The 18997-nt window shown below is 44.2% G+C and overlaps 1 protein-coding gene across 4 annotated transcripts in view; it reads right to left on the reverse strand.

The window, feature by feature from the left end:
- Positions 1-18997, reverse strand: part of dlg1b (discs large MAGUK scaffold protein 1b) — a 191424-nt gene that overhangs the window by 38103 nt on the left and 134324 nt on the right. For 3 of the 4 annotated variants that reach the window (XM_080726141.1, XM_080726139.1, XM_080726142.1), the window contains 5 exons: positions 11710-11844; positions 9174-9230; positions 4141-4191; positions 2891-3015; positions 373-542 (listed from right to left, as the gene is read on the reverse strand). In XM_080726141.1, the coding sequence (XP_080582267.1) occupies positions 373-542; positions 2891-3015; positions 4141-4191; positions 9174-9230; positions 11710-11844 (538 nt within the window). The remainder of the gene's footprint in view (positions 1-372; positions 543-2890; positions 3016-4140; positions 4192-9173; positions 9231-11709; positions 11845-18997) is intronic. The other variant, XM_080726140.1, reaches the window with a different exon arrangement.

Consider the following 18997-nt stretch of genomic DNA (forward strand, 5'->3'; position numbering starts at 1 on the left):
TGTCAGTGGTTCTCAAACCTTTTCATGTCTAGGACCCCCAAACTGATATTTATTTGGCCACGGACCCCCATCTCAAAATATTTCGTTCCAGGGACCCCCCCAGAAGCAAAATTTTAGTTACAAACGTTCGCTTTAAAAATACATATATTCAAAGATTTGCACGCATTTTCACAACTTTTTCAAAAATAGCAGATCTACAAGCTCGCAGCGCGGCACTCGGTGCCGCGCTGTGAGCTTGTATATCTGCTATTTTTCAACAGTTAAAGCATTCAATAATTCTAGGCACTAAATGGGTTCATGGGAATAAACTGAGCGTTATTAGACCGGGCCTCAGGTGTACTGTATAAATGCGTAGTCACAGTGAGCTGCTACCTTTGGGTCCTTTGACCAGCTTGAGCTCCATCAGCTTCTCGGACACGGGTTTCCTGCGTCGGACGTACAGCCTGACCAGCGAGCCGGCCTCCTTCAGGGCCTCCACCGCCCCGCTGTGGGTCACGTCCCGAACGTCTGCCTCGTTGACACGCAGGATCACATCGTTTACTCTGGAACACACACACACGCACGCACGTTGGGATTAGGGATGGGACGATAATCGTTATTATCGTTTATCGCGATAAAAAAAAAACTAACGATAATCGCAGGGGTTAAAGCCAAAAAGAATCCCAAGACTGACGTTTATTTTCAGACTATGTCCCAATATGTCATTTTTGAAACATAGCACGTGCAGCACAGACCAATATTTGGGGTGTTTCCCTGAAGTTCTGAACTGCCTTCACTGAATGTTGTGTGCCAATACATACTTCATTTGTATTCTATTGCTAGTCTGGCCAATTCAAATACTCATATCATGAAATTATAACTGCTTTTTAGTTTGGAGATCACTTGACTAACGTTTTGATGACTGTCATTCATGCAGCGGCCATTGCTACACCGCCCCCTTATTTTATTTTTTATTTTTTGCGGATCTGCACTCAGAAATAGCCCCTATGGAATCCTCAAGACTGAAATCAGTCCCCAGGACTGAGAACGTTAACCTCTGTAATCGGTTAAAGAGATTTATATTTATCGTGAAGTTATCCTCTGTCATGCACTGAGATCGATTCACTTTTTATTTGCCCAAGCTGCATATCCAGTACCACGACTTAAACCCTTGGTAAAACGGACCTGGAAATAACGTACTTGACGTTAACATCCTTTTTTTTTTTTTCACTGTCAACCAAATCTCTTGTCAACCAAAATAGCAGATATACAAGCTCACAACGCATCTGTTGGTCCAGCCCGGACCAACAGCTTTTTCTCTGGATTCTCGGGTAGGGGCAGTAAATGAGTTAATTTAATCGATCTTAGTTTTTTTTGTTTTTGTTTTTTGCAACTCGCAACATCCTCAAGAAGCACAAGTTGAGGATAGCCGATTTCCTCTATTTCAGTGGTTCTCAAAGTGGATTCCAGGGACTCTGTGGGTTCCTTTAGGTGGGTCTGAATGGACCCATACAAGTCTGTAACTCTGACAGTGTACAAATGGAACCAAATGAGCCTGTTAGTCCATTTGTACAATGTCAAGACTCAAGACTTAAGAGGAGACCTTGAAATGTGAAAGTTTGAGAAACACTGCTCTATCCCCCCCCCCCCCCCCCCCCCCCCCCCCAGTGACCTGCACATGACCAGAGTAAGATGGCATTTCACCTGCCGCATGTCCCCTCCTCCCCCCCCCCCCCTCCTCACAGGTGGCGATGAAACCACATGTAGGTGAGCCTCTAGGAACGCTTACTGTGTGCCATCGTCACCTGGATCAGGTGTTTCAGGCCTGGCTCTCTGCATCATTAATGAGCCAGTGAAAGAGGAGGGCCCCCCCGGCCGGGAGGCCCCCTGGTGGCAGAGTGTCTGGGGTAACAACTCTACAACAGCTGCTGCCTTGTACGCTAGTCGAGACCAAGTGTCCTCCCCGCTAGAACAGGGGTTCTCAAACCTTTTCAGGCCGTGACCCCCAAAATAAACAAATATGAACTGGGGACCCCCCCAACCTGACAAGCACTTGGAATTGTAGGTATTACATGTAATGTGACTCGGTTCCACAGATAAATATTGTGAAAATAGCAGGTCTACATGCCCACAACGCCTCGCAGTGCGAGGCGTTGTGAGCATGTAGATCTGCTATTTTCAAAATGTTCGCCTCTTGCTTACGTAAGGGTTTCGATTAAAGTGTTAACAAAGGTGTAAACATGTTTTTGCTTTTGCCGATTTTTTACAAGATTTGTTTTTGGTACAGTAGACTCACTGACAAGAAATGGGGAGAGAGAGAGAGATGGGGAGTGACGTGCAGCAAAGGTCGTCGGGATCGGGACTCGAACCCGCGACACGCTGTCAGGTATCAGAGCCTGGACCGCTAGGCCAGCGGGCGCCCAGCTTTTGCAGATTTCAAGTGATCGTGCTGTCGGGCAGAACCCTCTTATCTCCATATTCAAGCTTTTTGTGTTCAAATCAACGCCCTACTTGATCACACAACAGCGTCACGCTGATACAATGGTTCTCAACCTTTTTAGGCCGCGACCCCCAAAATATATATTTTTTTTAACTGGGGATGTCCCACCCCAATGAGCACTAAGAGTTGAGGCATTACAATTTGTATAACACGGTTCTATTGAGAAAATAGCAGGTCTACATGCGCACATGTGAGCAAGTAGTTCGGCTATTGTCACAATTTCTACCTCTAATATTTGACAATTTGGCCGATGTTTAATTTGTAATTTTAGAGGTATTAAAAAGTGCTTTAATTGTCTGATGAGTAAGAAAACAATGTTGCACATCGTCTGGGGACACCCCCCCCCAGGGGATCCCGACCCACAGGTTGAGAACCACTGCACAAATACATCAAAGGTAGCAGATTTTTCACCTCAGGCGTCCGTCCTGCGCGGCAGCGCCCCCTGGGATGACTTTGGTGATGAAGATGGAAGGGTCGTCACCGATGTGAGGGTTGTCCGTCCCCCCGGCGATGCTGAACCCCAGGCCCGAGTTACCCTGGAGAGAGAGAGACACACACACAATGTAGAAACTAAACGTGCTCTGAAACTAAACGGCCCACCCACCTGACCACTTAACACGGCAGTTTAAAGGACAACTTTGTTTTTTTACAACAAGGGTTCATATTTTAGATTGTAAAAAAGATGAGGGTTAAAATGTTTTCATTTACTGCTTTTTATTGTGTTCGCGTTTTTTAGTATTTAGATTTCAGTGGGTGGGGGCATGCGTACAAGTGGCTAAATATGTATTTTCAGACACAACAAGCCGGCAATTTCTTTGTTACTCTTTACACCAGCCCCCATAAGTCACATCTGCCCATGAAAGAGTGCGGTGCATCTTGGGAATGGGCTTATTGTGTCTAAAAATATATACTTAGCCACTTGCATGCATGCCCCCAACATGGGGGCATGCATGCAAATTAAAAATTGTTAAAATCACTAAAATGATAGAATGAAGTAAATGAAAACATTTTAACAATCTAAAATATGAACCCTTGTTGTAAAAAAACAAAGTTGTCCTTTAAAGGAGTAGTTCACCCCCAAAATGACTTTTTTTCTATTGATTACTCAGGCCATGGAGAGTAGAGTTCAATAATATTTTTTAGTTTTTTGTCACATTCCTAAGACAAAAATTTGATTCGAGTAAATTTACCCCCATTAATTCCGGATGGTGACCCGTTTCGAAACGGGTCACCATCCGGAATCAATGGGGGTACATTTATTGTTATCACATTTTTGTCTTAGGAATGTGACAAAAACCAAAAAATATTATTGAACTCTACTCTCCATGGCCTGAGTAATCAATATAAAAAAAGTCATTTTGGGGGTGAACTACTCCTTTAAGTGTCAAAGTGTCCTTGAGCAAGACTCTGAACCCCTAATCGCTCTGGATGTGCGGGCTTGTGCCTTGCATGGTTTCATCCGCCATCTGTGTATGAATGTGTGTATGAATGTGTGTGTGAATGTGTGAATGTAATGCACAATCTACTGTAAAGCGCTGTGGATAAAAAAAGCACTATATAAATGAAACAATTACCCTTTTACTGTCTGTCTCTCCTACCCTGTCAGCTGTCCTAATGTCTGTCTCAGAGGTCAGAATAGAGTGTGTGAAGGATGAACTCACCCTCTCCAGTGTGATCTCTTCATATTCATAATCAGCTTCAGTTCCATTCACCTGAGAACAGAGGAAATCACATCACTCACACCGTCCTAACCTCACACTCCGCTGTGCATTTGTTAAAGGCATTTTCTAAAACGGCTAGTTCCATTCCTTGATTCTGACTGGCTGGTTGCTGTGGTATATGAGACTATAACCCACACTTTGAATCAGTTTATATAAAAGCCAGGTGCGCTATTTCTTCCCACTGTGCCGTGAGGCTGAACTAGAGAAGCGAGCGTTTGATTTTCTCTCAAATCCTGCCGTGTGGGTGCTTCTAAGCACCGCTCGCATGCATAGGACAGTGACTGAATGGCTCCGGGCGGGGCTTGTAAAGGCATTAAGGCAACAAGCGCCCTCTATTCTCCAGGCACATACTGAGCTGTTAGTTTAGGTTGCTATGCTAGTGTTTTTGATGTGATGTTCACCCACATAGCAGCTAAATCTGTATGAAAATAAACATGTGTATGGATCGAATATGGTTCTTAACATGAGACTGATCTAACACATAAGTGTTGTTTCCCTATTTTTTGGCAAAAAGAATGACGTGACTTTATAAACACACACTGGCTTCCGTAAGTTCCGTTCCTGGGATTGGCTGGTAAACGAGACAAGGAAATGTCTCTTCCTGGTGGCGGAGAGTGTACTTTTTTCTTTAAATAATGCAATGCTATGATTTTCATTAGGGATGTCCCGATACCACTTTTTTGCTGACCGAGTACAAGTACGAGTACTTCATTTTGAGTACTCGCCGATACCGAGTACCGATACGAGTACAATTAATAATACAAAATGTTTTTTTTTTTTTTTTTTTTTTTTTCAGATGTTGAATTAAATTAAATTGCATTGCTTTCCCAGAACATGGCACAACTGCCACACATTTCACTTTTTTTTCAGGTTTAGCCCATGGAAATTCCTGTACTGTGCATGATCTTCTAGATCTGCTATGCTCAAACATTTTGTATTTTAAGAGAGAGAGAGAAAGGCGACGTGGCGGAACACACAGGGTACTCGGGCACTTTGTGAGCAGTATCGGACGAGTACCGATACTGCAAAATAGGCCGGTATCGGGGCGAGTACCGATACCACGAGTACCGATACCGCATCCCTAATTTTCATGTTGCAATATTGTGACCGTTTTAGAAAAGCAATAAGCCACGCGAGGCTTGTGGTTACCGGGGTAGTATACACCGGCTGAGAGGGTCGGAAACACTCGGCTGGCGCCTCGTGTTTCCCAACGCCTCTCAGCCGGTGTATACTACCCCGGTAACCACTCGCCTCTTGTTGCTTATAGAGAAACGAAGCCATGTCGTCATTTGTGCGTAATGACGCCCTCTAGGGGGTTCATGCTGGTATTGTTTTGTATTCAAATCGCCATTGGGAAATTTGCGATTGCCGCATATAAGGACTGTGTTAAAAAAATAAACACGCCATGTGCGCGTTTCTGTCAGCGGGGGGGTTCTGCATAGTTTATGATATTCATTCATATCTGATATAGCCTGTTGTCAGAGAAAATGTAATCAACGCTGTCCTAAATGTTGGAAACTACAGAGAGACACTCGTGTCTGGGACAGACTGTCGCTGAGAGCATGTCCGCGCACATGGTGTGTTTATATTTTTAACACAGTTCTTATATGCGGTGATCGCAAATTCCTCAATGGCGATTTGAATACAAAACAATACCAGCATGAACCCCGTAGAGGGCGACATTTCATGCCATTTCACGGAAGTGACATCACACTTCGCTGCTGAATTGCTTTAGTATATAACTTGTGTCATGTGTTTACCGTAGATATCAAAAACGGTACTACACAGCTTTTTCAGCATTTCCAGTGTGCACTCTACTTGTGTCCACCCACATAGGTTAGATTTATACTTGGTTTTCGTGCACATGTCGTGCACCAAGAATAGCAGATCTACAAGCTCTACAATGCGAGTATATTGTGTAGACTGATGCTACAGTATGGGTTTACCTGTGATCCTAGTTTACCGAGGCGCTAGGCTGTCCCTCTGCTTTCGTTTAAACCTTGTCACGTATAAGAGCGTCTGCTAAAGGGCTAAACGACTGAAAACAGTCGTGACGACGACCGAAAACATTTAACCCATTTAGGCCTAGAATTATTGACTGCTTTAACTGTTGAAAAATAGCAGATATACAAGCTCACAGCGCGGCACCGAGTGCCGCGCTGCGAGCTTGTAGATCTGCTATTTTTGAAGAAGTCGTGAAAGTGTGTGCAAATCTCTGAATATATGTATTTTTAGAGCGAACATTTGTAACTCAGATTTTGCTTCTGGGTGGTCCTTGGAACTATAATATTTTGAGATATGAATATTTTTTTTACAGGGGTCTTTCACATGAAAAGGTTTGAGAACCACTGACATTGTAGTCTCTCAAGAACAGACTAACTGAGCTCCAGTTAAGTGAAAAGGACCTTTTCTTTGATGATGACTAAGCCAGATTACTGACATAGAAACATAGTTTTTTCAAAAAACCTTAGAAGGATTCAAAAGACACTTATAGAATCGGGTCAAAATTCAAATTTTTCACGTTTTTTCAAAAATAGCAGATCTACAAGCTCGCAGCGCAGCACTCGGTGCCGCGCTGTGAGCTTGTATATCTGCTATTTTTGCCAGACCCATGAAATGGGTAGGCCTACATAAGCAAATGTCTGTCCGGGTTTTCTATATAAAGGGTATATATGATGATGACATGATGATGACATGCCTACAAAAGGCATGATGTCATAAATGATGATGACAGACAGGGGGTCTGGCACAACCAGGTTGACCTGGTCTAGTTTAATAGTTAAAGCATAAAATAATGATACACAATAATGTGTACGCGTTCTAAATGGGTTTAATCCACGCAGAATCAAGACGGATCCTTGATTTCTGCTGAGGTTTCCAACCGCAGGAAGGAAGCACACATCATCAAAAACATGATGACATTCCAATGACAAACTGTGAGCTGTGAAAAAACCAGCAGCAGCAGCCAGCTATATCAGCCTGTACATCACCACACTGACAGTCAATGTTCCTTCCTTCCCTGCACACCCAATGTACCCTGGTAAGAGTGCACTCTATCTACAGTATGGACTCTGTCGGCTGGAAACCTCACATGTACAAAACTGTTACTTTTCCAGAGTCAAAATAAGCAAAAATAGCCGATCTACAAGCTGAGCAATTTGTGTATGATACTGTTTTTAAGAAATTTACGAAAAAATATGGAGATACAACACACACTTGTATGACAAAGTCTAAAATAGAGCTTAAGTTGACAATCATGAAGGGATCTCCATATATGAGTAACTGGTCCCATATACATCACTGGCCAGATGGCCAAGAATTGGAGCGGTCGCATGTCACCCTGAGGTGTCTTACTAGTAGTTTGGTTTCTCAAATGCCCTTTGACATTGAGTAACGATGACGTAACTCGCTCATCCCCTGGTTCGCGGAAGTAATTTCTCTATGGAGAATAACATTGAATCATCTTAAAATCGTCTCATATAAGCATTGTGGTCCAAAAATAAACAGACTGTCTCCACGATATTGTCGGGGAGGTGGCTCTGTAGTCAGTCAATAATATTTGATACAGTCCATCTCTGGCAGAAATGTAAAAAAAAAAAAAAAAAAAAAACAGCGACAGTAACATTAGCGTTTTCTCACCATCAGTTGTTTCTTCATATCCATATGAGTCAAACCGCTGAGATCATTTGTTTATGTTTGGAACAGAGTTCTTATGACGCAATATGAAAAAAGTCTATGGGAATTCAGAATGGGGGGAAAAAAACTGGAACCAGGTAGGATGTGTAAATGATGTCAAACTTTGCAGCTCTATTAACACTGACATTAACACTAACTCTAATAAAGAGCCCAGGTTTTTTAAGCAAATGAATGCTGACCGGTGGATGATGTCAATGTGACAATTCTTCTCACTGTCTCTAATTATCTTTTGTGCTTTGTAAAGTTCAAAGCCATCATTTGGAAAAAGTAGAAAGTGAAGAAGGTAAGGAGGTAGACAAAAGTTCAGAGATGGCCATGGAAATAATAACAATAATTACACTTGACTTTTGGAAAATGGATTATAAATTGTTCCATCTACGCCTTCCCTCTCAGCTTTCACACTTACTAACTACTACTAACTACTACTAATTACTAACTACTAACTACTAACTGTATAAGTTTGATTTGTGCAGGGCAGGTAGTCGACATTTCAAAATGATCATTCACCCTTAAATTCAATGAATTCTTTCAATGGACTAAACTTTGTTTTATTTGATGGCCTTCCTGCCCTAGCATTTGTGCCCTAAAATAATTGACACCACCAAAGGCCAAATGGATGTGCCCCTAAAAAAAATGAAATTCTAGGCCTGGTTACAGCCCTAGTGCAAACAGTATGTCCACATTTACAGTAAAATAATTGATAGTTACAGCCCTAGTGTAAACAGTATGTCCACATTTACAGTAAAATAATTGATAGTTACAGGCCTAGTGTGTTATATCCACATTTACAGTAAAATAATTGACAGTTACAGCCCTAGTGTAAACAGTATGTCCACATTTACAGTAAAATAATTGACAGTTACAGCCCTAGTGTGTCATATCCACATTTACAGTAAAGTAATTGATAGTTACAGCCCTAGTGTGTTATATCCACATTTACAGTAAAATAATTGATAGTTACATCCCTAGTGTGTTATATCCACATTTACAGTAAAATAATTGACAGTTACAGCCCTAGTGTGTTATATCCACATTTACAGTAAAATAATTGATAGTTACAGCCCTAGTGTAAACAGTATGTCCACATTTACAGTAAAATAATTGATAGTTACAGCCCTAGTGTAAACAGTATGTCCACATTTACAGTAAAATAATTGACAGTTACAGGCCTAGTGTGTCATATCCACATTTACAGTAAAATAATTGATAGTTACAGCTCTAGTGTGTTGTATCCACATTTACAGTAAAGGTGCTGCTGTGCGTGGTGATGTACTTACATAAGGGGGCGTGTCCAGGGTAGTTTCTGTGTTGACCACCAAAGGAGGAGGGTTGGCCTGTGTGCAAGAAAACAACACAAAGTTAACCCACTTACACCCGGAGTCCCTCAGGGCTCTATGCTAGTGTCTTCTCTGCTTTCTGTGATTGCGGGGAAAGCTTTAGCTCAAAATAGCCCATCGACAGCTCTGCGATTTCTGCTACTTTCTGAGAAAGCTTTTCCTCGCAACACGGATGCTGGGGGTCTGTGTGGTTATAGCCGCATTACAGCTCTCTCGTTTCCACGCAGAACCGTGAACAAAACACATACAAAACAACAAAGACATCGTCAACATGGCTTCCCATATCCGCAACGGAGCAAAAATAAAAAAAGGCAACACCCCTCAAAGTATTATTCAAATGTAAACCTTAACGAAACGCAGAAAAGCCAGCGTTGCTGTTAAACACTGATTCTGGTACAGTGTTAAGGGGGAGCTGAGATCAGATTAGTAGAGCAGATACCTACAGTACATAGATGGTGTTGAACCCTGCACAGTATGCAGCGCTGAAGTATGAGCCCTGAACAGTCCCACAGGCTGGCTGTATGTCTGCCTCTAGTCCAGTGGTTCTCAACCTTTTCAGGCCACGACCCCTAAAATAATCATATTTTAACTGGGGACCCCCCCCCCCCCCCCCACCCTGACGAGCACTAAGACTTGAGGCATTACATTTTGTATAACATGGTTCTATTGTGAAAATAGCTGATCTACATGCTCACAACGCCTCGCAACGCGAGGCGTTGTGAGCATGTAGATCGGCTATTTTCACAATTTCTGCCTCTAATATTTGACAATTTGGCCAATGTTTAATTTGTCAGTTTAGTGGTATTAAAAAGTCCTTAAATTGACACTTTAGAAATGTGCAGATACCCTCAATACACTTTAACATTATGTTGGTTTGTTTACTGTTGACTGAAAAAACAATATTGCACATTAAGCTAATCATCTGGGGACCCCCCAAAATAATTTGGGGGGGTCCCGACCCACAGGAACCACTGCTCTAGTCCATGCTTCACTGACAAACCTCACTCTATATCACTATATATAAACCTCACCTCTATATGTGTCCCTGTCTCTCTCTTTACTGTCACTTCGCTCTATTTCTGTCTCTATTACTATTATTCTTTCACTGTATTGCTCACTTGCTTACTGTCCTCTCTCTCACAGAGTATTGTTCAGTTGGCAGACAGGATGTATTTGAGTCAAACAGAGGGAGGAATCATGTGGCACATCTCTCTCTCTCTCTCGCTGTGTCTCTCTGTACATTCATGTCTCTCCCTATCCATCCACACAGGGGTGTCGCACCAAATTCTGGGCCCCGGGTACAAGGATTCACTGCGGGCACCCCATGAATGTTCTTCATAGGGGGGGCCGCTTAGACTGGGAACGCATTATTTTGTGCTTTAACCATTGAAAAATAGCAGATACTGAGTAGATCCGCTTGTAGATGGGCTATTTTTGAAAAATCGTGAACATTTTGTGCAAGTCTTTGAATATTTCATTTTTTTTATGTTTCCCATCTCCAAATATTTAGTTCCAGGGACCCCCCAGAAGCAGAATTTGAGTTACAAATGTTCACTTAAAAAATACATAATATATTCAAAGATTTGCACACATTTTCACGACTTTTCAAAAATGGCAGATCTACAAGCTCACAGCTTGTATATCTGCTATTTTTCAATAGCTAGAGTATAAAATAATGAAGGCCCCTCCACCTTGGGCCCTAGTAACTCAGTCCCACTCCCCCCCCCCCCCTTGTCTTGTGACTCCCCTGCCGCCACCCACTCTCTGTCATCTTTCTCTCTCTCCATCCCCATAATTATCTCTCTCCCCATATAGCTTTCTCTCTCCATCTCTCTTTCCATTTCTCTCTCTAAATCTCGATACAACTCTCACTCCATCTAAACCCGGCTGTCTGTCAGACCTACGGATGGATGGATGGATGGATGGATGGATGGATGGATGGATGATAGAAAGGCAAAAGGCAGTGCTGTGAAAGGATCCAACTCAGAAGTGGGTTCCATTGAAAGTAAAAAAAAGGCTGAGAATCAATGTTCTAAAATGCCTAAAAAGACATGCATAAAAAGGATATCATAATGAAATGAAGGGGTCCAAATTGGACCCTTACTTACAGGTCTGTGGTTCTGAGAGTGCACAAGCGGAAACCAAATGGACACTTACCACAGGTCCATTCCACTTGTACACTCCCGGGCCGCTTACACACAGTTGGAGCACCTCTCCTGTGCTTCTCTTTGGGGGATGAGGGGGGAGGGCGTCCCCAAGGAGAGGCAAAGGAGCGGTGCCTCAACTATGTGAACGGTGCCCCAGAATTATAGTCTGGCACTAGCCAAACAGATAACATGGATTCACTCACACGCTCGACACGGTGGAAGAACGTGTGAGTGAATCCACATTACCAGTCTGGCTAATGCCAGGCTACCAGAACTACAGGAATGGTAAAGATCTGATGAAGTTCATAGGAAGGTGGTGTTTTCTGAACCTGTGTGGTGGAGGTGGGTGGGGTGGAGGAGGTGGAGGTGGGCGTGGTGATGGTAGGCGTGGTCTCGGCTGGGAGGAGGGGCGAGACGGGGATCACAGGGATTATGGGAGAGGTGGGCGGAGCCACGTCTGCCTGCTGACACAATAAGCATGGTGTTGAGGTCAAAGGTCAAACACCACCACGACAACGACGGACACAGACAGACACTGAACACAGGCGACACGGGACAGAGGAAAGGTAGGGGTGTGTGTGTGTGTGTGTGTGTGTGTGTGTGTGTGTGTGTGTGTGTGTGTGTGTGTGTGTGTGTGTGTGTGTGTGTGTGTGTGTGCGTGCGTGCGTGCGTGCGTGCGTGCGTGCGTGCGTGCGTGCGTGCGTGCGTGCGTGCGTGCGTGCGTGCGTGATGTATGAGAATGAAGGGTTTGAGAGGAGGATGATCGGAGGAGGATCGTGGGTTTGTGTGATGAAACCACACAGGAAAAGTTGTTTTTGAACAGTGCCTCAGCGTTTCAACGCTTGACTTGAGTGTGTAGGTATGTATGCAGTATACAGGTACGCATACGCCTCGTATGAGTAAAAACGGCTGCGATACCGCTGGATGACCGAACAGCGCTGTTGAGTCATACTTGAAGGTTTGTGCGTGATTGTGTGTGTGTGTGTGTGTGACTGTGTGTGTGTCTCTGAATGTGTGAGTTGCCAGCAGTGTGTATTTGGCCTCAGTAGGGGAGGTGACTGATTACGTTACAGGCTGTCTGACAGCTTTTCCAGCTCCCACACGGTCCAGGACAGGACAGAAAAGAGACGGCCACTGGACTGTCAAAACCCCACATCTATAGACTCCCATGGACCACTTGATGGTCTTCTATGATCACACACCCCCACCCCTTGTCGCTCCCGTCTCTCTCCTTAGGCTAAAGTGGTGCCCCGCCAGGGGACATCAGGGGAGCCGATTAGAAAGGAGAGTAGAATGTATACATACTGTATTACCTTGTTGCTTTACTCGCTTCAGTAGGTACATTACACTTGTCCAACTGCTCCTTAACGGCTACGCAAACTTCTAAGCAGCTGATCACATTAAAACAACGATTTACAATTTAGGCATTTAGAAGACGCTCTTAACCCGAGTGACTTACAATTAGCAAGGTAAACGCAAAGGCAGAGAGACAGTGTAGTGCCTCCGTGAACTAGGGTCACGCGAGTAAACCAAGAACCTAGCATCAGTCCAAACAATTACTATCAACATTATAATCTGTACATTGAATCTGTAGATTACCATGTAAACAATGACCCTAGCATTTTGGTCAAGAAAAAGATGCTTGAAGGCGTGTGCACATGGTCAAGGCGATCAGCTGCAGAATTAAAAACCCACAGAAAATCCACTGACGAGACACAGCGATCGATGCCAAGCCTTTTGATTACATGCAATACTGTAACGAGAACTACACCATTATTCCTACCAACCTACATGGACATTATGTTGAAAAACATACATTTCACATCCTTCATGATTTTGTTCTTCCGTTTTTATTTGACTATTTCTTCAGTTTTATGTAAAGCACGTAACTTGTGCTTTACGTTTATTATCTAAGAATTGGTTTGATGTAGCACATAGAGGTCAGCCAAGGTCGTGAGTAGCATTCATTCATGCATTCATTCATTCATTCATTCATTCATTCACATTTATAACTTTGGCCTAAGACAGTGGTTCTCAAACTTTTCCATTTCAAAGACCCCCATACAGTAACTCTGAGAGTAACAGACATGCAAGCCCATTTGGAACCGCCTCAAGGACCCCACTATGAGAACCACTACACTATGGTGAAACCATAAAACTAAATAAGCCTGCTTTGTTTGTCATACTGTGCTACTGTAGTAGTTATATATACTGTTTTTAACATATGCCCAGTAGAACAACAGTCTTCTACTGTTGTCCACTGGAAGCTGACCAGTACAACCACAGTCTACTACTGTTGACCACTGGGAGCTGACCAGTACAACCACAGTCTTCTACGGTTGACCACTGGGAGCTGACCAATACAACTACAGTTTTCTACTATTGGCCACTTCAAGCTGTCCAGTATAACCACAGTTACCTAGTCTTGCACTGGGAGCTGACCAGTACAACTATTTCCACCGTTATACTGGGAGCTGACCAGTACAACTACAGTCTTCTACTGTTATACTGGGAGCTGACCAGTACAACTACAGTCTTCTACTGTTATACTGGGAGCTGACCAGTACAACTACAGTATTTTAGTGCTTGCTATTAGCTGGTGGCTGGCATGCTAGCATGCCGGCCAAATACAGACAGGCTGACAGAATGTTAACAGAGAACTTTCTTTGCAGCAACACAACCAGGGCCTCCATGGAAAACCGAACTGGCTAAAATTAGCCATGCCGATCGACGCCATTGATTTGCCAACCTACTTTCAGTGCAGCCGTGCCTGCATGGAAATCCTTTCACAATGAGGCTTAACTGTTTTGAGAGAACACAACCAGACAAGAGCATTACAATTACAACTCAGGTAGCTGATGGAGAGGTTTGTTGCAGGATACTGGCTCAGTAGAAATTTGAAACAGAGCTACAATATTAGAGTGTAACAACAATTCTTGCTAATTTATTTTGTACAATACTGTTGTCCTATTAACATGCAGACAGAACTACAGACTCCCAAACAGCTACAACACCAAACAGAGATACCAGCACATGCAATCTACAATACTACCATTTTCTTTCACAAAATGCCATCTCTTATGAAGAAAGAGTTCTCTCTGAATGTGCATTAGAGAGACACAAGCATCGAGACAGGACGACCTTCTAGAGAGACAGTGGATGGAGACTTGAAAAGAGACAAAAAGCCTGATCCACCTCTACACTAAGACAAACCACACAATAAATGAAAGCCATGCCAACAATATTCATGTAATAATAGACCATATGGTCAATTACAAAGGATTACACAAAGATACAGTAACAGGCTTCTCCAGTATGCAAGTCAGAACAAATTAAGCTGCCAACCCTCAGATCACTGAAGAAGAAGACGACACACACTGTCACACGCAACCCACTGGTGCCTGAATACAAGACATGTTTTACCTACAACAGCCTTAAGTGTTGCCTCTACAGTCTGAACTGTTGCCTCTAACAGTCTGAACTGTTGCCTCTAACAGTCTGAAATGTTGTTAAAGGGCTGTCCATACTGTCTCCGACCACCAAAGTTTTAGTCGGAAAGGTCCGACTTTCCGACGTGCAGCTTTCCTAACTCAAATTCGGGGTAATGCTTTTCAGAAGTTGCGAGTGACGCCATTTTGTAGTCGAACCGGACCTTTCCGACGAAAGGTTTGGTGGTCGGAGACAGTATGGACATCCTTTAACAGTCTGAGCTGTTGACTCAAACAGTCTGAACTGTTGCCTATCAGTCTGAACTGTTGTCTATAACAGTCTTAACTGTTGTCTATAACAGTCTGAACTGTTGTCTATCACTGAACTGTTGTCTATAACAGTCTGAACTGTTGTCTATCACTGAACTGTTGTCTATAACAGTCTGAACTGTTGTCTATCACTGAACTGTTGTCTATAACAGTCTGAACTGTTGTCTATCAGACTGCACTACCTTGGTGAAGCTGAAAGGGACCCAGGGTATGCCGGTCCTCCCTGCAGCAGCAGCATTGTGGGAGTTGTTGCAGACCTTGGCCGTGCTCTTGGTGGGACTCTTCTTCACACTGTCCCTCAGGTTGATGAAGCGGCTGCGGGCTCGGTAGGAGGCCGGCAGCGTGCACGAGGTGAATGTGGTCAGGGAGCCTTGGGCCTGCTGGGCCTGGGGGCGACTGCCCGTCTGGGCATTCAGGGCCTGTGGGCGGCCCGTCTGGGCCTGGGTAAGAATACCCGTCTGACTCCGCTGCGGCGGCGATGCCAGGGGTGGAGGAGGAGGGGGCAGCGGTGGTGGCGGCGGCGGCTGCTGCTGCTGCGCTTGGTGTTGCTGCTGCAGCTTCTGCTGGTTCATCTGTTGTTGTTGTTGTTGTTGTTGTTGTTGCTGCTGTTGTTGTTGGTGCAGCTCGATGGCGTGCTGCCGATGAAGAGGGTGCAGGTGCGCGAGGGACTCCTGGAGGCACAGGTTGACCCGCGGCGGGTACACAGAGGGCTTCCCGGAGGAGCCTCTCTCTCCTCCCCCTCCTCCGTTGGCAGCCTTGGCGCCGCAGTGCTCCTGCTTAGGGTAGTGCGTGGTCATTTTAACCCCCGCTTCGCGCTGGCACGGGAGGGGAGTGGAGTGACGCTGAGGAGCGGAGAGGAGTCCCGGCGCGGCGGCGGGGAGGAGGAGGAAGGAGGCGAGCCGTGGTAATGGATCTCCTCCCCTTATGGTCTCAGCAGGAGGGCAGGCCTTTTCTCTTCTCTGGCGTTTAGTTGGTGACAGTTTCACAGAGCAAAGACCTGATCCGTCTCTCTCTCTCTCTCTACAATATTTAGAATACGCTGCCTCTCTCTCTCTTCCCCTATCTCTGTCTCTGTGACTCACATGCACATGTATCTCTCTCTCTCTCTCTTTCATTCACTCTCTCCCTGTGACAGTGTGACACCCTCCTCCCTCTCATCTTCTCCCGTTCTCCTGCCAATTAACAGGCTCCAGTGAGCATGGCACATGTCAGCGTGGTGTGTGTGTGTGTGTGTGTGTGTGTGTGTGTGTGTGTCTGTTATGAATAATCAATGCGGCCTAGAGCAACAGATTCAGATCCACAGCCGCGTTGGTTGTACGACGTGTCATCAGCGTGAGCCCCGGCAGCATGCAGGTCTATGTGTCATCGTCAGCATGGGCTGGCAGTAATGGGGAAGAGGAGTGCCCCCCCCCCTTCCCTCTTCACGAGGAAGAGGAGTGTCCCCCTCTTCATGAGGAAACCCTCTGGCTTGGGGTGGGTCGGGGGCTCCATCCTTAGCTTCTGTCTGAACTGTTACCACTGGTTCACAATGTGGGGAAACCCCCGGGTACCCCCAGGGGTCCTTGAGGGGGTTTCCAGGGGGTCCCCTCCCCTCCCCCCAGCTGAATGATTGATATTAAGGAACCAAACGGACCCTGATGGGTCTGTAACACCGAGAGCATACAAATGTAACCAAATGGACCCTTACGGATCTGTAACTCTGAGAGTGTACAAATGAAACCAAATGGACCCTTACACATCTGTAACTCTGAGCATACAAATGAAACCAAATGGACCCTTACGGATCTGTAACTCGGAGAGTGTACAAATGAAACCAAATGGACCCTTACGGATCTGTAACTCTGAGAGTGTACAAATGAAACCAAATGAACCCTTACGGGCCTGTAACTCTGAGAGTGTAGCTACAAATGAAACCATATGGACCCTTACGGATCTGTAACTCTGAGAGTGTAGCTACAAATGAAACCATATGGACCCTTACGGATCTGTAACTCTGAGAGTGTAGCTACAAATGAAACCATATGGACCCTTACAGATCTGTAACTATGAGAGTGTACGGATGAAAGCAAATGGACCCTTACGGGCCCGTAACAAATTGCCATTTTGTTGCATTGTGTAGTACACTCTCAAGGGTTAAATGAACACCAAGGATTTTTTTCAGTGTATATCAAGGCCCCCAGAGATAATTGTATTTTTATTTTTAATCTCGTCACGGTCCTTGAAATGAATAAAGGCTGAGAAGCAGAGCTTTAGATATTCAGCACATTCCCCTGACCTTGACGCTCTGATGGAGGCTGCAGCAGCAGCTACGCGCGCGTGTGTGTTTATATTACTATACTTATGAGGACTATACTGTATGTTTGTCCCCACAAACATACAGCAGCAGCATATGAGAAATAGACATTGTGAGGACAATTTTGCTGGACAAATTGTTGATTTATTAGAAAAAAGATTCAGGTTGTGGTTAGTGTTAGGATTGGACATTTAGCAGTTTGGTTTAGGGGTTGAAGTTAAATGTAAGTTTTTTTACTTAGTTGCGTGCCTGTGTGTCATGCACCCCAAAATTGCTGATCCGCAGGCTCACAAGGCGCTGTGAACGTGTAGATCTGCTAGTTTTTAGACTAAAATGATAAAAACAATGGCGATCATAAAATCCGATTTCCTAAAATGTTGATGTCCTCGCGAGTATAGTGGGGTGTGTGTGTGTGTGTGTGTGTGTGTGTGTGTGTGTGTGTGTGTGTGTGTGTGTGTGTGTGTGTGTGTGTGCGTGCGCACGCACTTGTGTGTGTGTGTGTGGACAGATGGTTGAGTACGTATAGCCTGATTTACACTGCATCGTAGGACAGAGCGTATCGTTGATGTCCGGTGGAAACCTTGTATGTCCAACTATTCACTATCCAACCAACCACTATCTTAACAGCTTGTCAACATTGCTATTGGGGGCCGGGGATTTGAATCCTGAGAAGTTACCGTTTTGGACATCATTCCGTGAGGTATCCACCTGACACACACGATTCAAGAGTTTATAATCACCATAAGCGTTCACAAAATGTCTTGATTTTCAGCGTTCCCACTGTTAAATCTAAAATCTGACCACCTTCTTTACTCTGCCCCACACACGTCCAACTGTCTGCAATACGTTTTAAAATTGGAGAATTTCATTCGAGTTGCTTATTAAACAGCTTGTAATAATACTTTGAAATCCGCCTGTACTTGTACCTTATATGAAATCTCTGTTATCTTTTTGTAATTTGTGTCCGTTTCATTTTAAGTTATGTTTGCTGTAATCATTGGAAAAGAGAGCTTGCTCTCAATCGGCCATCCCTGAATAAATTATGGTTAAATTAAATGAAAATTGCTTTGTTATTGAATAACACTTAAAATAGATAAAATAGACTACAAGCTCACACGTGTCGCAGTGTGACGCATTGTGAGCTTGTAGATCGGCTATTATCACTACCGGCTTTGTGAGACACTCTTGTATGATGAAATATGGCATTAACCCATTTAGGCCTGAACACATTATGACGCAATATTTTATGCTTTAAATATAAAAAAATATTTTTGAAAAATCGTGAAAATTAGAATTTTGACCCGATTCTATAAGTGTCTTTTGAACCCTTCTAAGATTTTTGGAGAAAAAAAAACTATGTTTCTATGTCAGCAATCTGGCCAGCCATCATCAAAGAAAAGGTCCTTTTCACTTAACTGGAGCTCAGTCTGTTCCTGAGAGACTACTATGTCAGTGGTGCTCAAACCTTTTCATGTCAAGGACCCCCAAAATGATATTTATTTGGCCACGGACCCCCATTTCCAAATATCTAGTTCCAGGGACCCCCCAGAAGCAAAATTTGAGTTA

This window comes from Nannobrachium achirus, assembly GCF_963921795.1.
Source record: "Nannobrachium achirus genome assembly, chromosome: 5".
Lineage (NCBI taxonomy): Eukaryota > Metazoa > Chordata > Actinopteri > Myctophiformes > Myctophidae > Nannobrachium > Nannobrachium achirus.